Source organism: Haliotis rubra, unplaced genomic scaffold, assembly GCF_003918875.1.
Source record: "Haliotis rubra isolate DU_JTF1 unplaced genomic scaffold, ASM391887v1 Scf121, whole genome shotgun sequence".
In the NCBI taxonomy this organism is placed as follows: Eukaryota; Metazoa; Mollusca; class Gastropoda; order Lepetellida; family Haliotidae; genus Haliotis; species Haliotis rubra.
In genome coordinates, this window is record NW_025765126.1 from 2,094,993 (window position 1) to 2,117,793 (window position 22,801).

Consider the following 22,801-nt stretch of genomic DNA (forward strand, 5'->3'; position numbering starts at 1 on the left):
GTGAATGTTCTGAATTGGTCTGCAGACTAGCCAAGCCGCATCACCTTTCGGTAATAAAGTACCTAATACAAAGGCGGTGTCAGCGTTTATTGTCCTCCTGGGAGGTAAAGCTTCGAGCTCAACCACAGCGTAGACGTTATTATTTTTCCTCTTCGATGAAACCAAAAGTTGCAAATCCCCTGCACCCTAGTATGGTGATCTACCTTCAGTTGTTTGTGATCTTTGTGATTTTGTACTCATCACCTTAATACCAAATTGCTTTGTGTAAAGGACGCCCTCTTAAACATTGCACTAAGGTTACCTTAGTGAACGATGAACTTACCACATGCAGACAAAGTTAGATGTGTTCTGTACATGTGTAAATCAGTATCGACAGACACTGCTCTATCTATAGGTAGTGGGACGTCAAGTGCGTCCTTGCACATGCAGAAAGAAGTGTTATCCAAACTGTTGTCAATTTCGTCTGTCGTGCTGGTCACAAAAAGGGGATATAGACAGACAGATCAATTCAAACCATTGTAGCCCATAGTTCTCTGTCTAGAATTATGGACAAAGCAGATGTTGAAAGCCACGTAACTGAACAACCATGTGACTGAAATCAGATGATGTAACTACAACGACCCACGTGGACAGGTAACAACAGTATAAATGAGGTCCCGGGTAGATCCGTGTTAGCAGCTGATAGAAGAGTCAAGATGATGTTCTCCTCCAACTGCTTCCTGTGTCTGTTCCTGGTCGTCCTCGCCACACAAGTAACACTCGCTATAATAGCTGTCCCTGCCACAGAAGCACCTCCCCCTGCCACACAAGCACCTCCCCCTCTAATACCTCCGTCGTCTGCATCGTGTCCACAAGCAGGTCTTCTGTTGGAGAAGCTTGTGAACCTCAGCACAGCACTTAGTAACATTAACAACAGTTTAATTTCTGTCTTCGACCTCATCGACGAGCAATGTCCATGCCTGGGTAAGTGACAAACTATATTATGTGTTACTATGAGATTATTTATAGACATGCAATATGTCGGGATGTATGTTAAAATGTTCGCATTTACATCTGTCCCATTTCATGGCTTCGCTAAAATTAAGTAGTTTCAAACAGATACCAGTTTGACCTGCATTGAATGGACACAATCCTATAATAATTCAGTACAGTGCAACAAGAAAATATTGGCCCAGTGGTGCGATATGTGTTGTTTAATCGAAGAGGCGGAATGGGGTTAATTTCCGACTGCAGCACCGCTTGTGGCAATGGTGTTGTAGGGATACGTGTGTTACGAAACTCCCTTTGTTAGACAAACACTAAATGATCTTGAATTTGAAATTTGCAAACAAGGGAACTGATGCCATGGAATTATATTGTTGTTTGAATAATATGCATATATGATGTGTGAACATCACTGGATTAACATTTGACTTGGCTTTGATTGTGTGAAGCCAGTAGTCACTGTGGTGTTTAAATCTATATGGGTTTGTATGCTCTTGCTCTTAATCACTTAATTGCCTGTACAGACCACCGTCGTATAGCAGGAATATTGTCGGGTTTGCGGTGTTAAACAAGAAACAAACAATTCTATGCAAACCTTTTACAGAACTGCATAAATACTACCTCCTTAATATCAGGTATGTAATGCGGATGTCAAGAAAACACTGATCCCTTTCCTGGTTGGAAAGAACGATTGATTACTATTTGGCTTTCTTTGAAGAAAAGACAAATATTTTTTTGCTTTAATACCATAAGTGTTTGGAGATTATACAACATCTCACATCTAAGTGCCAGAACAGGAAATGGATTGATCTTTCCATCCAGAGTAGAATTGTTCTGCATTATTCTGAATGTGAAATCGAAAGCCACCTTTTCAAAATATACGAAAAACTATGGAATCCTGTAAGGGACATTGTCGCGTTGCCGCATTGTCGCGTTTTCGCCCTCTCAAATACAAGCAAAATGAGTCAAAAACACGATGTCGCGTGTCGCGTTTTGAATAATATTTTTTTATTCCTCCAAAGGGCGACAGGCGACAAAGCGACAATTTTCAAGGTCAAAATATGTCGCGTTGTCGCATTGTCGCCCTAAGTAAGATGTGTAAAAACAGCCTAAAAATTTACTGAAACGCAACACGCGACAATACGACAGCGCGACATTTGATCAAAATGTCGCGTTGTCGCATTGTCGCGCTTTGTTAAAATATTGAGTATAGTATGTATTATAACATATGACTAAAACGCGACACGCGACAATGCGACAAAATATATGCGTTGTCGCCCTTTTCGATTACCGGTGCGCATGTGTAGAAAGTCAATAAGTCTACGCATGTGCAGAAAATGTTATACTCTATTTCAGACTTCACTGGTCTTTTGTTACCTCCAATGGTTTTTACGATGAATGTTGCGTGTCGCGTTTTAGTTTATTTTGCCTCATTTTACTTGTTTTTGAGACGGCAATGTCCTTTCTCGGATTCCATAAAAAACAGGTCCTGTAGAATACTGGACCAGGTTGTTGCAAATTCTGTTAGCAGGACGGCTCAGGAAGTCAATGTTGCCTACCTTATTTATTATCAGGTGGTTAAGGCTAGTCTTGAAGGCTCATGAACGGATTCCCACATCTTACAGGCAAACGTTTAGCTGATATTACTTGTGTTGTGTTTGCTAATTCACAGCGTTAGTGATTCCAGACAGGAATTCGCAGGGCCATAAACCGGGAAAGGATAGTTCACCCACACCTAGCCATCGATTGAATATTTTCTGACTTGGTGCCGACACGTCATGTCCTGCTCCAGATGATTCCACAGATACTGCCCCTAAATATTGTCTGAAACCGCTGCATATGCTTTCCGTGTCTTTGGTTTGTTGTTTAACACTGCACTCAGCAATATTACAGCTAGATGGCTATATTTCCAAGCTAATTAAACATAACTTGGCACAGTTTTATTCTTGTTTCAGATGCTTCCCCCGAGTGCTTCGAAACAAGAGTCTCAAACTTTAGAACTGCTTTGGAAGAGCTTATTGTTGATGCAGACAATGTCACTCTCAGCGCCCCAACAGACTGCCCAGATCGTAAGTTCATATAATCGAGTGAAATGATAATATTGGAATGATGAAAAAGCTACAGTGTTGATTATTAGAAATTTGCCTGAAGAGAACCTTGTTATGGACCAGTTTATGTCTTGGCAGGAACGATTCAGCTAGAAATAGCTACTATGTGGTTTGTATGGTATTTCTACACTTCAAATGTGTTCCAACCGCCAGCAGATCATTTCAACCTCCAACTCACGAGATACATTGCTATCTTGAAATCTGTACTTACGAACCTTTATGTTTAAGATGGGGTGCAGTTAGATCGTAGACTGCCCTGTTGACTTTACATTGATGCAATGTTCCTCAAGGTACCGGAGCAGTGTTCGTGGCTACTTGTGATGGAACTGATGTTGCCGTGGTGGATCCCAATGGTGTCATCCAGAACGGCTTCAATACCGATACCAATGTAACTGGTTGGGCTGTTTACATCAACGGTGATACCTATGGATTTGACTACTTCAGGAACGGTCCATTTGAAGTTCGATGTCGACTGACACCGGATTCAGTTGAAATCGTATTAGGCGATGACAATGGTATGTAAATGATACCTTTGTTCATATATTGCAACATCTTTTGTCCAAGTGTAAGTTGAATAATGTATTATTTACAAGAGTAAAAATGGACTGTCAGGACACCATCAACTATCATGTTGGGCCGGGTTCAATATTGCAATACACTATCAATGATGGACAATTCATCATGTTGTGATGGGCCGGGTTCAACATATCAATGTAGTATCATGGAATGACTAGCTGCCTTGCCGGGGTGGGCCGTGTTCAACATATCAATATACTATCATGGAATGATGGGTGGGTAATGTTCAACATATCTATATACTATCATGGAAGCTGCCTTGCCGGGGTGGGTAAGTGTTCAACATATCTATATACTATCATGGAATGACTAGCTGCCTTGGGGTGGGCCGTGTTCAACATATCAATATACTATCATGGAATGACTAGCTGCCTTGCCGGGGTGGGCCGTGTTCAACATATCAATATACTATCATGGAATGACTAGCTGCCTTGCCGGGGTGGGCCGTGTTCAACATATCTATATACTATCATGGAATGACTAGCTGCCTTGCTGGGGTGGGCCGTGTTCAACATATCAATATACTATCATGGAATGACTAGCTGCCTTGCCTGGGTGGGCCGTGTTCAACATATCAATATACTATCATGGAATGACTAGCTGCCTTGCCGGGGTGGGCCGTGTTCAACATATCAATGTAGTATCATGGAATGACTAGCTGCCTTTGGGGTGGGCCGTGTTCAACATATCAATATACTATCATGGAATGACTAGCTGCCTTGGGGTGGGCCGTGTTCAACATATCAATATACTATCATGGAATGACTAGCTGCCTTGCCGGGGTGGGCCGTGTTCAACATATCAATATAGTATCATGGAATGACTAGCTGCCTTGCCGGGGTGGGCCGTGTTCAACATATCAATATACTATCATGGAATGACTAGCTGCCTTGCTGGGGTGGGCCGTGTTCAACATATCAATATACTATCATGGAATGACTAGCTGCCCTGCCGGGGTGGGCCGTGTTCAACATATCAATATACTATCATGGAATGACTAGCTGCCTTGCCGGGTGGGCCGTGTTCAACATATCAATATACTATCATGGAATGACTAGCTGCCTTGGGGTGGGCCGTGTTCAACATATCTATATACTATCATGGAATGACTAGCTGCCTTGGGGTGGGCCGTGTTCAACATATCAATATACTATCATCATGGAATGACTAGCTGCCTTGATGGGGTGGGCCGTGTTCAACATATCTATATACTATCATGGAATGACTAGCTGCTTTTGGGGTGGGTAATGTTCAACATATCTATATACTATCATGGAATGACTAGCTGCCTTGCTGGGGTGGGCCGTGTTCAACATATCAATATACTATCATGGAATCAACTTTGCCTTGCTGGGGTGGGCCGTGTTCAACATAGTACTATCATGGAATGACTAGCTGCCTTGTTGGGGTGGGCCGTGTTCTGCATATTATATACTATCATGGAATGATAGCTGCTGCATATTGGAACTACATGGTGTTCAACATGTAATAGACAAAGGAAACAACATAATTGTCATAATTGGTTAATTGTAAGCTGATGAAGCCAGTGAGTACACAAGGATAGTGAATGGAAGCCAAAGATGTGTAAATACAGGAGTGGTACAATAAAGGGGGATGTTTATACAATAGGTGGGATGTTATACAATAGATTGGGCTTGGTGGAGGACTGGATCATAAGCTGATGGAATGAAGTATCCTTGGTCACGGTTGATGGTGGGCTTATGGCGTTTGATGTGAATGGCTTCGGTGAGCTTGCGTTTAGTGAAGTCCGTTTGGTTGTTGGCGAGAATGGTGAAGTCGGACCACTCTATTTGATGATTGGGGTTTGCTTTGATGTGGTGAGAGATAGCTGATTTGGTGTCGGAGTTAGCAACAGAGGTGCGATGTTCTTTGACTCGGGTGTTGATGGATCAATATACTATCATCGAATGACTAGCTGCCTTGGGGTGGGCCGTATTCAACACATCCATATACTATCATGGAATGAATAGCTGCCTTGAGATGGGCAGTGTTCAACATGTCTATATGCTATCATGGAATGACTAGCTGCCTTGGGGTGGGCCGTGTTCAACATATTAATATACTATCATGGAATGACTAGCTGCCTTGGGGTGGGCCGTGTTCAACATATTAATATACGATCATTGAATGACTAGCTGCCTTGGGGTGGGTAATGTTCAGCATATCTATATACTATAATGGAATGACTAGCTGCCTTGCCGGGGTGGGCCGTGTTCAACATATCACTGTAGCATCATGGAATGGCTAGCTGCCTTGGGATAGGCCGTGTTCAACATATCCATATACCGGTATTATCATGGAATGACTAGCTGCCTTGAGATGGGCCGTGTTCAACATATGTATATACTATCATGGAATGACTAGCTGCCTTGCTCGGGTGGGCCGTATTCAACATATCACTATACTGTCATGGAATGACTAGCTGCCTTGCGGTGGGCCGTGTTCAACATATCAATATACTATCATGGAATGACTAGCTGCCTTGGGGTGGGCCGTATTCAACACATCCATATACTATCATGGAATGAATAGCTGCCTTGAGATGGGCAGTGTTCAACATGTCTATATGCTATCATGGAATGACTAGCTGCCTTGGGGTGGGCCGTGTTCAACATATTAATATACTATCATGGAATGACTAGCTGCCTTGGGGTGGGCCGTGTTCAACATATTAATATACGATCATTGAATGACTAGCTGCCTTGGGGTGGGTAATGTTCAGCATATCTATATACTATAATGGAATGACTAGCTGCCTTGCCGGGGTGAGCCGTGTTCAACATATCACTGTAGCATCATGGAATGGCTAGCTGCCTTGGGATAGGCCGTGTTCAACATATCCATATACCGGTATTATCATGGAATGACTAGCTGCCTTGAGATGGGCCGTGTTCAACATATGTATATACTATCATGGAATGACTAGCTGCCTTGCTCGGGTGGGCCGTGTTCAACATATCACTATACTGTCATGGAATGACTAGCTGCCTTGCGGTGGGCCGTGTTCAACATATCAATATACTATCATGGAATGACTAGCTGCCTTGGGGTGGGCCGTGTTCAACATATCAATATACTATCATGGAATGACTAGCTGCCTTGAGGTGGGCCGTATTCAACACATTCATATACTATCATGGAATGACTAGCTGCCTTGGGGTGGGCCGTGTTCAACATATCAATATACATGTTTGAGTGGCATTTTAGAAGTTGATATGTACAATATGGAACAAGTTTTTATGGATAACAACTTCTTTATTTCGTGAGTGCGACGTTTCAATACAGATTCTTGTACCGTTGTCAAGCAAGAGTGATACATGAAGTGGAGGAGCTGCATATTTATACTGTGTATAGCAATGGAACTACATACATTGTAATAGACAAAGGAAACAACATAATTGTCATAATTGGTTAAGCAGTAAGCTGATGAAGCCAGTGAGTACACAAGGGATAGTGAATGGAAGCCAAAGATGTGTAAATACAGGAGTGGTACAATAAAGGGGGATGTTTATACAATAGGTGGGATGTTATACAATAGATTGGGCTTGGTGGAGGACTGGATCATAAGCTGATGGAATGAAGTATCCTTGGTCACGGTTGATGGTGGGCTTATGGCGTTTGATGTGAATGGCTTCGGTGAGCTTGCGTTTAGTGAAGTCCGTTTGGTTGTTGGCGAGAATGGTGAAGTCGGACCACTCTATTTGATGATTGGGGTTTGCTTTGATGTGGTGAGAGATAGCTGATTTGGTGTCGGAGTTAGCAACAGAGGTGCGATGTTCTTTGACTCGGGTGTTGATGGATCAATATACTATCATCGAATGACTAGCTGCCTTGGGGTGGGCCGTATTCAACACATCCATATACTATCATGGAATGAATAGCTGCCTTGAGATGGGCAGTGTTCAACATGTCTATATGCTATCATGGAATGACTAGCTGCCTTGGGGTGGGCCGTGTTCAACATATTAATATACTATCATGGAATGACTAGCTGCCTTGGGGTGGGCCGTGTTCAACATATTAATATACGATCATTGAATGACTAGCTGCCTTGGGGTGGGTAATGTTCAGCATATCTATATACTATAATGGAATGACTAGCTGCCTTGCCGGGGTGGGCCGTGTTCAACATATCACTGTAGCATCATGGAATGGCTAGCTGCCTTGGGATAGGCCGTGTTCAACATATCCATATACCGGTATTATCATGGAATGACTAGCTGCCTTGAGATGGGCCGTGTTCAACATATGTATATACTATCATGGAATGACTAGCTGCCTTGCTCGGGTGGGCCGTATTCAACATATCACTATACTGTCATGGAATGACTAGCTGCCTTGCGGTGGGCCGTGTTCAACATATCAATATACTATCATGGAATGACTAGCTGCCTTGGGGTGGGCCGTATTCAACACATCCATATACTATCATGGAATGAATAGCTGCCTTGAGATGTAAGCAGTGTTCAACATGTCTATATGCTATCATGGAATGACTAGCTGCCTTGGGGTGGGCCGTGTTCAACATATTAATATACTATCATGGAATGACTAGCTGCCTTGGGGTGGGCCGTGTTCAACATATTAATATACGATCATTGAATGACTAGCTGCCTTGGGGTGGGTAATGTTCAGCATATCTATATACTATAATGGAATGACTAGCTGCCTTGCCGGGGTGAGCCGTGTTCAACATATCACTGTAGCATCATGGAATGGCTAGCTGCCTTGGGATAGGCCGTGTTCAACATATCCATATACCGGTATTATCATGGAATGACTAGCTGCCTTGAGATGGGCCGTGTTCAACATATGTATATACTATCATGGAATGACTAGCTGCCTTGCTCGGGTGGGCCGTGTTCAACATATCACTATACTGTCATGGAATGACTAGCTGCCTTGCGGTGGGCCGTGTTCAACATATCAATATACTATCATGGAATGACTAGCTGCCTTGGGGTGGGCCGTGTTCAACATATCAATATACTATCATGGAATGACTAGCTGCCTTGAGGTGGGCCGTATTCAACACATTCATATACTATCATGGAATGACTAGCTGCCTTGAGATGGGCAGTGTCCAACATATCTATATACTATCATGGAATGACTAGCTGCCTTGGGGTGGGCCGTGTTCAACATATCAATATACTATCATGGAATGACTAGCTGCCTTACTGGGTTGGGCCGTGTTCAACATATCTATATACTCTCATGGAATGACTAGCTGCCTTGGGGTGGGTAATGTTCAGGTTATCTATATACTATCATGGAATGACTAGCTGCCTTTGGGTGGGCCGTGTTCAACAATATATTAATATACTATCATTGAATGACTAGCTGCCTTGGGGTGGGTATGTTCCGCATATCTATATACTATCATGGAATGACTAGCTGCCTTGCCGGGGTGGGCCGTGTTCAACATATCACTGTAGTATCATAGAATGGCTAGCTGCCTTGGGATGGGCCGTGTTCAACATATCCATATACTATCATGGAATGACTAGCTGCCTTGGGGTGGGCCGTGTTCAACATATCAATATACTATCATGGAATGACTAGCTGCCTTGAGGTGGGCCGTATTCAACACATTCATATACTATCATGGAATGACTAGCTGCCTTGAGATGGGCAGTGTCCAACATATCTATATACTATCATGGAATGACTAGCTGCCTTGGGGTGGGCCGTGTTCAACATATCAATATACTATCATGGAATGACTAGCTGCCTTACTAGGTTGGGCCGTGTTCAACATATCTATATACTCTCATGGAATGACTAGCTGCCTTGGGGTGGGTAATGTTCAGGTTATCTATATACTGTCATGGAATGACTAGCTGCCTTGGGGTGGGCCGTGTTCAACATATTAATATACTATCATTGAATGACTAGCTGCCTTGGGGTGGGTATGTTCCGCATATCTATATACTATCATGGAATGACTAGCTGCCTTGCCGGGGTGGGCCGTGTTCAACATATCACTGTAGTATCATAGAATGGCTAGCTGCCTTGGGATGGGCCGTGTTCAACATATCCATATACTATCATGGAATGACTAGCTGCCTTGCTGGGATGGGCCGTGTTCAACATATGTATATACTATCATGGAACGACTAGCTGCCTTACTGGGTTGGGTTATGTTGAGCATATCTATATACTAGCATGGAATGACTAGCTGCCTTGCTGGGTTGGGCCGTGTTGAACATGTCTACTAATATGGAACGAGAACTCATGATATTGTGGTGGACCGTGTTCAAAATATCAATATAGTATCATGGAATGACTAGCTGCCTTGTCGGGGTGGGCCGTGTTCAACATATCAATATACTATCATGGAATGACTAGCTGCCTTGGGGTGGGCCGTGTTCAACATATCACATATACTATCATGGAATGACTAGCTGCCTTGGGGTGGGTAATGTTCAGCATATCTATATACTATCATGGAATGACTCGCTGCCTTGGGGTGGGTAATGTTCAACATATCTATATACCATCATGGAATGACTAGCTGCCTTACTGGGGTGGGTAATGTTGAGCATATCGATAAACCATCATGGAATGACTAGCTGCCTTGCTGGGTTGGGCCGTGTTCAACATGTGTACTAATATGGAACGAGAACTCATGATATTGTGGTGGGCCGTGTTCAACATATCCATATACTACCATGGAATGACTAGCTGCCTTGCTGGAGTGGGTAATGTTCAACATATCAATGTACTATCAGGGAACGGCTACTTTTCTTGATGGTGTGGGCCGTGTTCAGCATATTACTATACTAAATATAGTAAATAACATGATGGAATTGGGTGTTGGGGTAGGTGGGATTATGTTTTGAATGAGTGAGTGAGTGAATTAATATTTATCGTCACATCGGCAATATTTAAGCCATATCGTGACGAGAACAATTAATAATTGTATTATAGATCAATAAAATTAGAAATTAAAAGCCTGTTGACGAAGAACAATAAAGATACTAGTGTATCACAGATATTCAATTAAAACTAGCAATTAAATCAAAAACATTTAAACTAGAAATGACAAGACAATGTAAAAACAGGCTATAGATTACCAACAACTGAAGGTAGATCACCATACTAGGGACCATGGGGAATGTTTTGAATGATTTGACATGGATGAACAGTTATTCCACAACGTTTCGGGTTTGTTGTTTTCAGATGATCCATTGACATCGACAGCAGTGGGAACTGGCATTATCTACGATCCTGACACAGGGAATGATTATGTAGCCATTTCATTCGACAATGCAACTCTCAATGGCATCTATTGCTTCAACAGGACCGTATTTCCACGTATTACCTTGCTCTTCGGTTTTGACGGCGTCCCCGGAAGAATTGAGGTTCATAACGGGTGTGTACACAGATAGACAGTAGAAATACCAGTCCTAGGACAGTCCTTTTCTGAAATGAAATAGGATATGTTTACTATGTACAACTATATCAGGATGATAATGATGTAATTGAGGTGTTGCGTAATCGGAAGACATTGTATTATGAACAGCTTTCCATTATACTCAAGTTGACAATAGACTCCGATGATCGTGGAAGGGTTTTCTTTTCAGTGAGATTGTTCAAGCCTTAAGCCTTATGTGCTGACAGTTTTTTGTATTGTGTAACTTTGTATGAGGACGTCGACAAGTATATTCCTGTACATTCATATTTTCCTGCAGCTTCGTGTACATGATTGATGGTCAGAAGATTGTAAGACGACGACTAGATGGTACTGGTGGGTGGGAACAGGTCCTGTTCTTTTCCACAAACATAAAAGACTTTGACGTTGCCGCTAATGGTAATTATATGTGTCACAAATTGTTTTCATCGCCATTTCCTTTTTCCTAAGCAGTGCCTAGTTCCTAGATCTGTCAAATATCATCATCTAAGACATCATCTAAGACATCATCTAAACATCTAAACATTTTTTTTAATTTTTTTTTTTTATTGTTCCCAATGTGATGAGTACAAAACATGTTGAAGCATATAGCGGAATGTGTGCACATACAAGCTAGTCGGCTCAATAGCGATATAGTACACTAAGTGCATTGAATATCAATGTTAGCTATATGTTCTTTGTTTAATAGTCATTCAGGGTTAAATTCAGGGATGAGAGGAAACCATTTGACTAAAAAGCTTTCAACATTATTATTTCTTCTGGCAATGAATGATTCAGTGGTAAATATGTCTTTCAATATCCTTAAGTAATTATCAACTTTGGAATTGTTTTTGTCAATGAGCAAGTGTAAAATATATCTTAGCAGATAAGATTATGTGGTTCAATAATTAATCCACTGTTCAAGTTTCTTCCAGAAAGTTTTGGTTTCATCACATTCCCAATATACATGGCATAGAGTTTCAACAGAATCATTACACAAAGAACATATTGTATTGTCCACCAGATTCATTCTAAAAAGTTCTTTTTTGGTATAAACAATATACATTTTTATCATTCATGGATTGTTTCCATTGTAGTATTATCAGTAATAAAGGATAGTGTCTTGTGATGACTCCGTACTGATATGGCAGTCTTCTGAGTAGAATATTGTTTTCTCATGCATGTTTGCCTCAAAGTTTACACAATCAATCTAAATTTATGTAATATAGGACACGTAGTGTTTACCGACGAATCTGGAGCCGTGTATATTTATGATCCGGTCCAACGAACATACAGACAGCTGAGGCCGCCAACCAGCGACGGCAGATGTGGTTTCACCAGTGCTATCAACCCCTGCGATTCGCTCCTCTACGTCGCAAACATAAACGATGCGTGAGTTCAATGTTCCAGTGAGTAAGTGAGTGAGCCGTTTTTAGTGGTGGAGGACACCAGAAATTGGCTTCACGCACTGTACCCATGTGGGGAATTGAGTTCGGTTGTAACACTGTGTCGATAGGAAACCGTTAATGGTTTATGATGACATATTCATTTTGCTTAGGGGCAAGGTATTTGTGTAGCAGCCTCTTTCATGATGTAACTGCTGTCGATATTCTTAGACGGAACCTCATCCTACAAACGTAGAATCCTCATGGTTATACAGGTAACAGATTAGGTATAGGGGAGTAGCTGTGAAGACGAGTATGGGTGTTTTGTTGTAAGGGACCTTGAGTTGATATTCGTGGAAAGCGGGACTGGGGGGCATTTTCCGAAAATACTGTAAAAGAAACCATGTGTCCGAAATTCGTACCAACCACAAAAAAAAAAATGATTCATGATGGATGTTGACAACATTGTGTTGTGATACTTATTTTATAATGTCTTACGTCTTTGACAAACTAAGAAGAGTGGAACAAACCGCGACAGCATGTAACTGCGACGAAGAATCTTGGAAACAAACCCCACCAGACTAGTATTGTTTTCTTGACGATAAACTTGAGGACGTACACGAGACAAGTTCGGAAAGACATGACGAGATCAAACTATGTATCACTTATCGAAATACCTGACATGTAACACGTGATGTTAAACGGAACGTTTGAGAAACTGCATCATATCAAATCTACTCGCAACAAGCTACTTTGTGAGAACCATGATACGAATTATTTGGGATATATTGTTTGTTCTCGTTTGAGAATTTTATTGAGATATATATACAATTTCCATAAATTACATATCTAGCATTGCATATTTGAAAACTTCCAATGAATCAAATTAACCAAATGAAGACTTCTCCTTTCAGGGAACTTCAGATCTTCAATACTAACACATTTCAGCGTGTTGGATCACTGACATACACCGAGTCGACTCCATCCCCATGCCCGTCTGTTGCATTTGATCCAACATTCTGGTATGAAATTGTTAAAATGAATTAGTAGCCGACGAATGTTTTGCAACAGAAACAAATTTTAAAGTGTCAGAGACCAAGTTACGGAATATTGATATATATTGAGTTATGCTTTAACAACTTTCTTCATAGGTTAACTGGTAGTTTCCATGGTATTACTGAACTGTTACTGTTATTGTAACTCGTCTATTGCCAGCATCTTTACTAAAAATTAAACAAGACGTGTACACGATTATATAAACAACTCGGAACAATGATAGAATGATTTAGATGTGTTTAGTATTAGCTTAGATACATACTCAATGCTAAAACTCTCAGTTGTAATTATGTTTATTTTCCTATTACAGCTGTGCATGAATTTGATGACGGTATGTTAATTGTTGTTCTCAGTCAAGATATTTCTTCAGTACGCGTGATTGGTTATGTTCAACTCGTGATAAATCTGCGATATTACTTATAGTAATTGTGAGTTAGTGATTGCGGTTTTACACTCCGCTACATTTGATCTAAATATATGCAAGAAACATCTGTCATATTTACAAACTTACGATATTCTCCAAGCAGCTTAAAATCTCTCTGTTATTGTCAATGTAACTTAATAAGAGCACGCTGTCTCAATGACATTTGTAAATTAATGAATAAGACACAAACCTTTCTTCAAGATTATGCCATATCTGCTTAAGCGTAAATTCTTTCAATATCACGAGTATGTTGAATGAATTCCTATCAAGTAGTGCATATAAATATAAAATAGTCATTACATTGGTAATACTATAGATACATGTACAAAAGTATTATGATATTATCAGGTGAAGTAATTCATTTGCTTATATCGATTTGTCTTGCATTTGCAGGTTCAGGTCACAACAGAAGCCAGGCCTCCCAAAAGTCAAAGCAATGGCAAAGAGTGTATGGACATTGTTTTGTCAATAAAAGTACACTTGCAACATGTTTGTCAATGTTTGCCAATAGTCAGTGTAAGATACGTCTGCAGGGAAACTCACATAGAATATTTCATAGTAATATGTATTTGTCCTTACATAATGCCAAAACATGTTTTACAATAATTACATATGTAATCAGATTATCAACACAATGCTCAACTCTGCAGCTTTAAAATTAATGCTTAAACAATGCTGAATAGTTATTTTTAAAAGTCGAGGTCAAACCAAACCAACTTCAAATGCGGAAGATTTATGATCTTTGAGCGGCCTTCGGAAGTAATTAGATGAAATAAAAATGAAAGAAATATCATTTACTTTTTACAACGATACCTTTTATTTCATGGTGTTTACAACACAGTTCACGTGGATGGCTCAAGCGGCAGTCAGAAATATTATATTACATTGAACCTAATACAGCATACCAAACACGAAACACTTCTATGCCGTAATACACTCTACATAATATAGCATACCTAACACGAAACACTTCTATGTCGTAATACACTCTACATAATATAGCATACCTAACATGAAACACATCTATGTCGTAATACACTGTAGATTATATAGCATACCTAACACGAAGCACATCTATGTCGTAATACACTGTACATAATATAGCATACCTAACACGAAACACTTCTATGTCGTAATACACTGTAGACAATATAGCATACCTAACATGAAACACTTCTATGTCGTAATACACTGTACATAATATAGCATACCTAACACGAAACACTTATATGCCGTAATACACTCTACATAATATAGCATACCTAACATGAAACACTTCTATGTCGTAATACACCGTACATAATATAGCATATCAAACAGGAAACACTTCTATGTCGTAATTCACTGTACATAATAAAGCATATCAAACACGAAACACTTCTATGTCGTAATACACTGTAGACAATATAGCATACCAAACACGAAACACTTCTATGTCGTAATACACTCTACATAATATAGCATACCTAACTGAAACAATTCTATGTCGTAATACACTGTACATAATATAGAATACCTAACACGAAACACTTCTATGTCGTAATACACTGTGCATAACGTAGCATACCTAACACTAAACTCATCGATGTCGTAATACTTTGTACATAATATAGCATACCTAACACGAAACACTTCTATGCCGTAATACACTGTACATAATATACCATACCTAACACGAAACACTTCCTCGTTGTAATACACTGAACATAAGATAGCATTCTTAACACGAAACACTTCTATGTCGTAATACACTGAACATAATATAGCATCGAAAACATGAAACTCTTTTGTGTCGTCATACACTGAACATAATATAACATACCTAGCACGAAACACTTCTGTTTTGTACAACACTGTACATAGTATGGCTTACCTAACAGGAAATGCACCTATGTCGCAATACACTTTACATAAGATAACATACCTAACACGAAACGCATCTACGTCGTAATACACTGAACATAATATAGCATCCAAAACATGAAACACTTCTATGTCGTAATACAATGAACGTGATATGACATACCTAACACGAAACACTTTTTTATCGTACTAATGAGTCATAATATAGCATACCTAACACGAAACACTGCTATGTTGTCAAACACTGTACATAATATAGCATACCTAACTAGAAGCATTTCTATGTCGTAATACAGTGTACACAATATAGCATACCTAACACGAAACAGTTCTAAGTAGTAATACACTGTACATCATATAGCATACCTAACACAAAAAACTTCTATGACGTAATACACTGAACATAATATACCATACCTAACACGAAACACATCTATCTCGTGATACACTGAACATAATATAGCATCCAAAACATGAAACACTTCTTTGTCGTCATGCAGTGAACATAATATGGCATACCTAACACGAAACAGTTCTATGTTGTAATAGACTGTACATAACATAGCATACCTAACACGAAACACTTCTATGACATAATACACTGATCATAATATAACATACCTAACACGAAACAAAGCTATTTCGTAATACACTGAACATAATATAGCATCCCAAACATGAAACACTTTTGTGTCGTCATACACTGAACATAATATAGCATACCTAACAGGAAACGCACCTATGTCGTAATACACTGTACATAAGAGAGCATACCTAACACGAAACGCATCTATGTCGTAATACACAGAACATAATATAGCATCCAAAACATGAAACACTTCTATGTCGTAATACCACGAACATAATATGGCATACCTAACACGAAACACTTTTTTATCGTAATAATCAGTCATAATATAGCATACCTAACATGAATCGCATCTATGTCGTGATACACTGAACATAATATAGGATACCTCACACGAAGCACTTCTATATCGTAATACACTGAACATAATAGAGCATACCTAACACGAAACACTTCTATGTCGTAATACACTGAACATAATATAACATACCTAGCACGTAACACTTCTATTTTGTAATACACTGTACATAATATGGCTTAACTAACAGGAAATGCACCTATGTCGTAATACACTGTACACAAGATAGCATACATAAAACGAAACACATCTATGTCGTAATACACTGTACCTGATATAGCATACCTAACACGAAACGCATCTACGTCGTAATACTGAACATAATATAGCATCGAAAACATGAAACACATCTATGTCGTAATACAATGAACGTAATATGACATACCTGACACGAAACGCTTTTTTATCGTAATAATCAGTCATAATACAGCATACCTAACACGAAACACTGTTCTGTTGTCAAAAACTGTACATAATATAGCATACCTAACCAGAAGCACTTCTATGTCGTAATACACTGAACATAATATAGCATACCTAACACGAAACAGTTCTATGCAGTAATACACTGTACATAACATAGCATACCTAACACAAAACACGTCTATGACGTAATACACAGAACATAATATAGCATACCTAACACGAAATAGTTCTATGCAGTAATACACTGTACATAACATAGCATACCTAACACAAAACACGTCTATGACGTAATACACAGAACATAATATAGCATACCTAACACGAAACACTTCTATCTCGTAATACACTGTACATAAGATAGCATACCTAACATGAAAGACATCTATGTCGTATTGCACTGAACATAATATAGCATCCAAAACATGAAACAGTTCTTTGTCGTAATACAGTGAGCATAATAAGGCATACCTAACACAAAACAGTTCTTTGTTGTAATAGACTGTACATAATATACCATACCTAACGCGAAACACTTCTATGCCGTAATACACTGAACATAATATAGCATACCTAACACGAAAGACTTCTATGTCGTAATACACTGAACATAATATAGGATACTTAACACGAAACACTTCCATGTCGTAATACACTGAACATAAGATAGCATTCCTAACACGAAACACTTCTATGTCGTAATACACTGAACATAATATCGCATACCTAACACGAAACAAAGCTATGTCGTAATACACTGAACATAATATAGCATCCGAAACATGAAACACTTTGCTGTCGTCATACACTGAACATAATATAACATACCTAACACGAAACACTTCTATGTCGTAATACACTGTACATAATATAACTTACCTAACAGGAAACGAACCTATGTCGTAATACACTGAACATAAGAGAGCATACCTAGCACGAAACGCATCTATCTCGTAATACACTGAACATAATATAGCATCCAAAACATGAAACACTTGTATGTCGTAATACCATGAACATAATATGGCATACCTAACACGAAACACTTTTTTATCGTAGTAATTAGTCATAATATAGGATAACTAACATGAAACGCATCTATGTCGTAATACACTGTACATAATAAAACATAACTAAGACGAAACATCTCTATGGCGTAATACACAGTACATAATTTAGCATGCCTAACAAGAAAAACACATCTGAGCCGTAATACACTGTACATAATGATTCATACCTAACACGAAACAATTCTATGGCGCAACAGACTGTACATAATATGGCATACCTAACACGAAACAATTCTAAGTAGTAATAGATTGTACATAACATAGCATACCTAACAGGAAAAACATCTGAGAAGTAATACATCTTACATAATAAAGCATACCTAAAAGGAAACACTTGTCTGTCTTAATAAACAGTACATAATATAGCATACCTCGCACGAAACACATCTATGCTGTAATACATTGTACATAAGATAGGATACATAACACGAAACACTTCTATGTCATAATAATCAGTACATAATATAGCATACCTAAAAGGAAACACTTCCATGTCGTAATACACTGTACATTATATAGCATACCTATCACGAAACACTTCTATGTTGTAATACACTGCACATAATATAGCATACCTAACACAAAACACTTCAATGTCGAAATACACTGTACACGTTATAGCATACCCAACAAGAAACACTTCTATGTCGTAATAATGAGTACATAACATTGCACCCCTAACACGAAACTCTTCTATGCCGTAATACACCGTACATAATATGGCTTATCTAACAGGAAATGCACTTTTGTCCTTATACACTGTACATAAGATAGCATACCTAACAAGAAACACATCTATGTCGTAATACACTGTACATAATATAGCATACATAACACGAAACGCATCTACATCGTAATACACTGAACATAATATAGCATTCAAAACATGAAACACTTCTATGTCGTAATACAATGAACATAATATGACATACCTAACACGAACACTTTTTATCGTAATAATGAGTCGTAATATAGTATACCTAACACGAAACACTGCTATGTTGTCAAACAATGTACATAATATAGCAAACCTAACTTGAAGCACTTCTATGTAGTAATACACTGTACATAACATATCACACCTAACACGAAACACTTCTATGACGTAATACACTGAACATAATATAGCATACCTAAAACGAAACAAAGCTATGTCGTAATACACTGAACTTAATACAGCATCCCAAACATGTAACACTTTTATGTCGTAATACACTGAACATAATATAACATACCTAACACGAAACACTTCTATGTCGTAATACAATGTACATAATATAGCATACCTAACAAGAAACACTTCCCTGCCGTTATACACTGTACAGTATGTAGCATACCTAACACGAAACACTTTTTTATCGTAATAATCAGTCATAATATAGCATACCTAACATGAAACGCATCTATGTCGTAATACATTGAACATAATATAGGATACCTCACACGAAACACTTCTATGTCGTAATACACTGAACATAATATAGCATACCTAACAAGAAACACTTCCCTGCCTTTATACACTGTACAGTATGTAGCATAACTAACACTAAACACTTTTTTATCGTAATAATCAGTCATAATATAGCATACCTAACATGAAACGCATCTATGTCGTAATACACTGAACATAATAAAGGATCCCAAACATGAAACAGTTCTATGTCGTAATATAGAGTACACAAGATAGCTTACCTAAGAAGAAACACTTCTATGTCGGAATAATGAGTACATAATAGAGCATACCTATCACCAAACACTTCCATATCGTAATAATGTATACATTATTTAGCATACCTAAGAATAAACACTTCTCTGCCGTAATACACTGTACATTATATGGCACACCTAACACGAAACACTTTTGTGTTGTAATAATCAGTACATAATATAGCATACCTAACAAGAAACACTTCTATGTCGTAATACACTGTACATAATATAGCATACCTAACAAGAAACACTTCTATGTCGTAATACACTGTACATAATATAGCATACCTAACAAGAAACACTTCTATGTCGTAATACACTGTACATAATATAGCATACCTAACACGAAACACTTCCATGTCGTAATACACTGTACACGATATAGCATACCTAACAAGAAACACTTCTATGTGGTAATAATGAGTAAATAATATAGCATGCCTAACACGAAACACTTCCATGTCGTAAAACTCTGTACATAATAAAGCATACCTAACATGAAACACTTCTATGTCTTAATACACTGTACATAATATTGCATACCTAACACGAATCACTTGTATGTCGTAATATTGAGTACATGATATAGCATACCTAACACGAAACAGTTCTATGTCGTAATGCAGGGAAGATAATATAGCATACCTAACACGAAACACTTCTATGTCGTAATACACTGAACATAATATAGCATACCTATCAGGAAACACTTCTATGTCGTAATACACTGTACACGTTATAGCATACCTAACAAGAAACACTTCTATGTCGTAATCATGAGTACATAATATAGCATACCTAACACAAAACTCTTCTATGTCGTAATAGACTGTAGATAATATAGGATGCATAACACGATACACATCTATCTCGTAATACGCTGTACATAATATAGCATACTTAACAGGAAACACTTCTATGTCGTAATACACTGTACATAATATAGCATACATAACACGAAATACTTCTATCTCGTAATAAGCTGTATATAATATAGCATACCTAACAGGAAACACATCTATCTCGTAATACACAGTACACAACATAGAATACCTAACAAGAAACACTTCTAAGTCGTAATAATGGGTACACAATAGGGCATACCTAACAGGAAACACTTCTATGTCGTAATACACTGCACAAAATATAGCATATCTAACACGAATCACATCTATGTCGTAATACACTGTACATAATATAGCATACTTAACCCGAAACACTTCTGTGTCGTAATGCACTGTACATAATATCGCATACCTAACACGAAACACATCTATGTCGTAATGAAATGTACCTAATATAGCATACTTAACACGAAACACTTCTATGTCTTAATAGACTGTACATAATATAGCATGCCAAACATGAAACACATCTATGTCGTAATACTCTGTACACAATATAGCATACCTAAGATGAAACACTTCTATGTCTTAATACACTGTACATAATATAGCATACCTAACACGAATCACTTCTATGTCGTAATATTGAGTACATGATATAGCATACCTAATATGAAACACTTCTATGTCGTAATACACAGTACATAATATAGCATACATAACACGAAACAGTTCTATGTCGTAATAATCTGCACATGATATAGCACACCTAACATGAAACACTTCTATCTCGTAACAAGCTGTACATAATATAGCATACCTAACAGGAAACACATCTATCTCGTAATACACATTACACAACATAGAATACCTAACACGAAAGACATCTATGTCGTAATACACTGTACATAATATAGCATACTTAACACGAAACACTTCTGTGTCGTCATAATGAGTACATAATAGAGCATACCTAACACGAAACTCTCTTATGTCGTAATGAAGTGTACATAACATAGCATACTTAACACGAAACACTTCTATGTCTTAATAGACTGTCCATAATATAGCATGCCTAACATGAAACACTTCTATGCCGTAAAACACTGTACACAATATAGCATACCTAACACAAAACATTTCTATGTCGTATTGCACTGTACATAGTACAGCATACCTCACACGAAACACTTCCATGTCCTAATACACTGTACAAATAATAGCATCCCAAACATGAAACACTTCTATGTCGTCATAATGAGTACATAATAGAGCATACCTAACACGAAACTCTCTTATGTCGTAATACACTGTACACAATGTTTTATACCTAACACGAAAACCTTCTATGTCGTAATACACTGTACACAATATAGCATACCTAACAAGAAACACATCTATATCGTAATACACTAGTACTGTACATAATATAGCATACCTATCAAGAAACACTTCTATATCGTAATACACTGTACATAATATAGCATACCTAGCAAGAAACACTTTTATGTCGTAATAATCTATACATAATATAGCATCCGAAACGAAAAACACTTCTCTGCTGTATTACACTGTACATTATATAGCATTCCTAACACGAAAGTAATACACTGTACATAACATTGCATACATAGCACGAAACACATCTATGTCGTAATAATCCTTACATAATATAGCGTACCTAACGAAACACATCTATGTCGTAATATACTGTACATAATATATCATACGTAACACAAAACACTTCTATGTAGCAATACACTGTACATAATATAGCATACCAAAGACGAAATACTCCTATGCCGTAATACACTGTACATAATATAGCATACCAAACAAGAAACACATCTGAGAAGTTTTTCTTGTTAGGTAAGCTACATTATGTTCAGTGTATTACGACATATAAGTGTTTCATGTTTGGGATGCTATATTATGTTCAGTGTATTACTACATACAAGTGTTTTGTGATAGGTAAGCTATATTACATACGATG

At 38.3% G+C, this 22,801-nt stretch overlaps 1 protein-coding gene across 1 annotated transcript; it reads left to right on the forward strand.

The window, feature by feature from the left end:
- The first annotated feature begins 695 nt into the window (after positions 1 to 695).
- Positions 696 to 14,395, forward strand: LOC124265338. Its single transcript, XM_046700120.1, has 9 exons — positions 696 to 963; positions 2,940 to 3,053; positions 3,383 to 3,607; positions 10,875 to 11,067; positions 11,387 to 11,505; positions 12,315 to 12,477; positions 13,385 to 13,492; positions 13,837 to 13,857; positions 14,344 to 14,395. The coding sequence occupies exons 1-8, from the start codon at positions 696 to 698 to the stop codon at positions 13,844 to 13,846; spliced, it is 1,200 nt and encodes a 399-aa protein (XP_046556076.1). The 3' UTR covers positions 13,847 to 13,857; positions 14,344 to 14,395.
- Positions 14,396 to 22,801: the final 8,406 nt, after the last annotated feature.

What these genes read in the sequence shown, in the direction of transcription:
- LOC124265338 (XM_046700120.1), top strand. Translation starts at nt 696, where the DNA reads ATGATGTTCTCCTCCAACTGCTTCCTGTGTCTGTTCCTGGTCGTCCTC. An exon ending in CCCAACAGACTGCCCAGATC is followed by an intron (nt 3,054 to 3,382) that starts GTAAGTTCATAT and finishes ATGTTCCTCAAG; the next exon opens with GTACCGGAGCAGTGTTCGTG. An exon ending in CTTTGACGTTGCCGCTAATG is followed by an intron (nt 11,506 to 12,314) that starts GTAATTATATGT and finishes TATGTAATATAG; the next exon opens with GACACGTAGTGTTTACCGAC.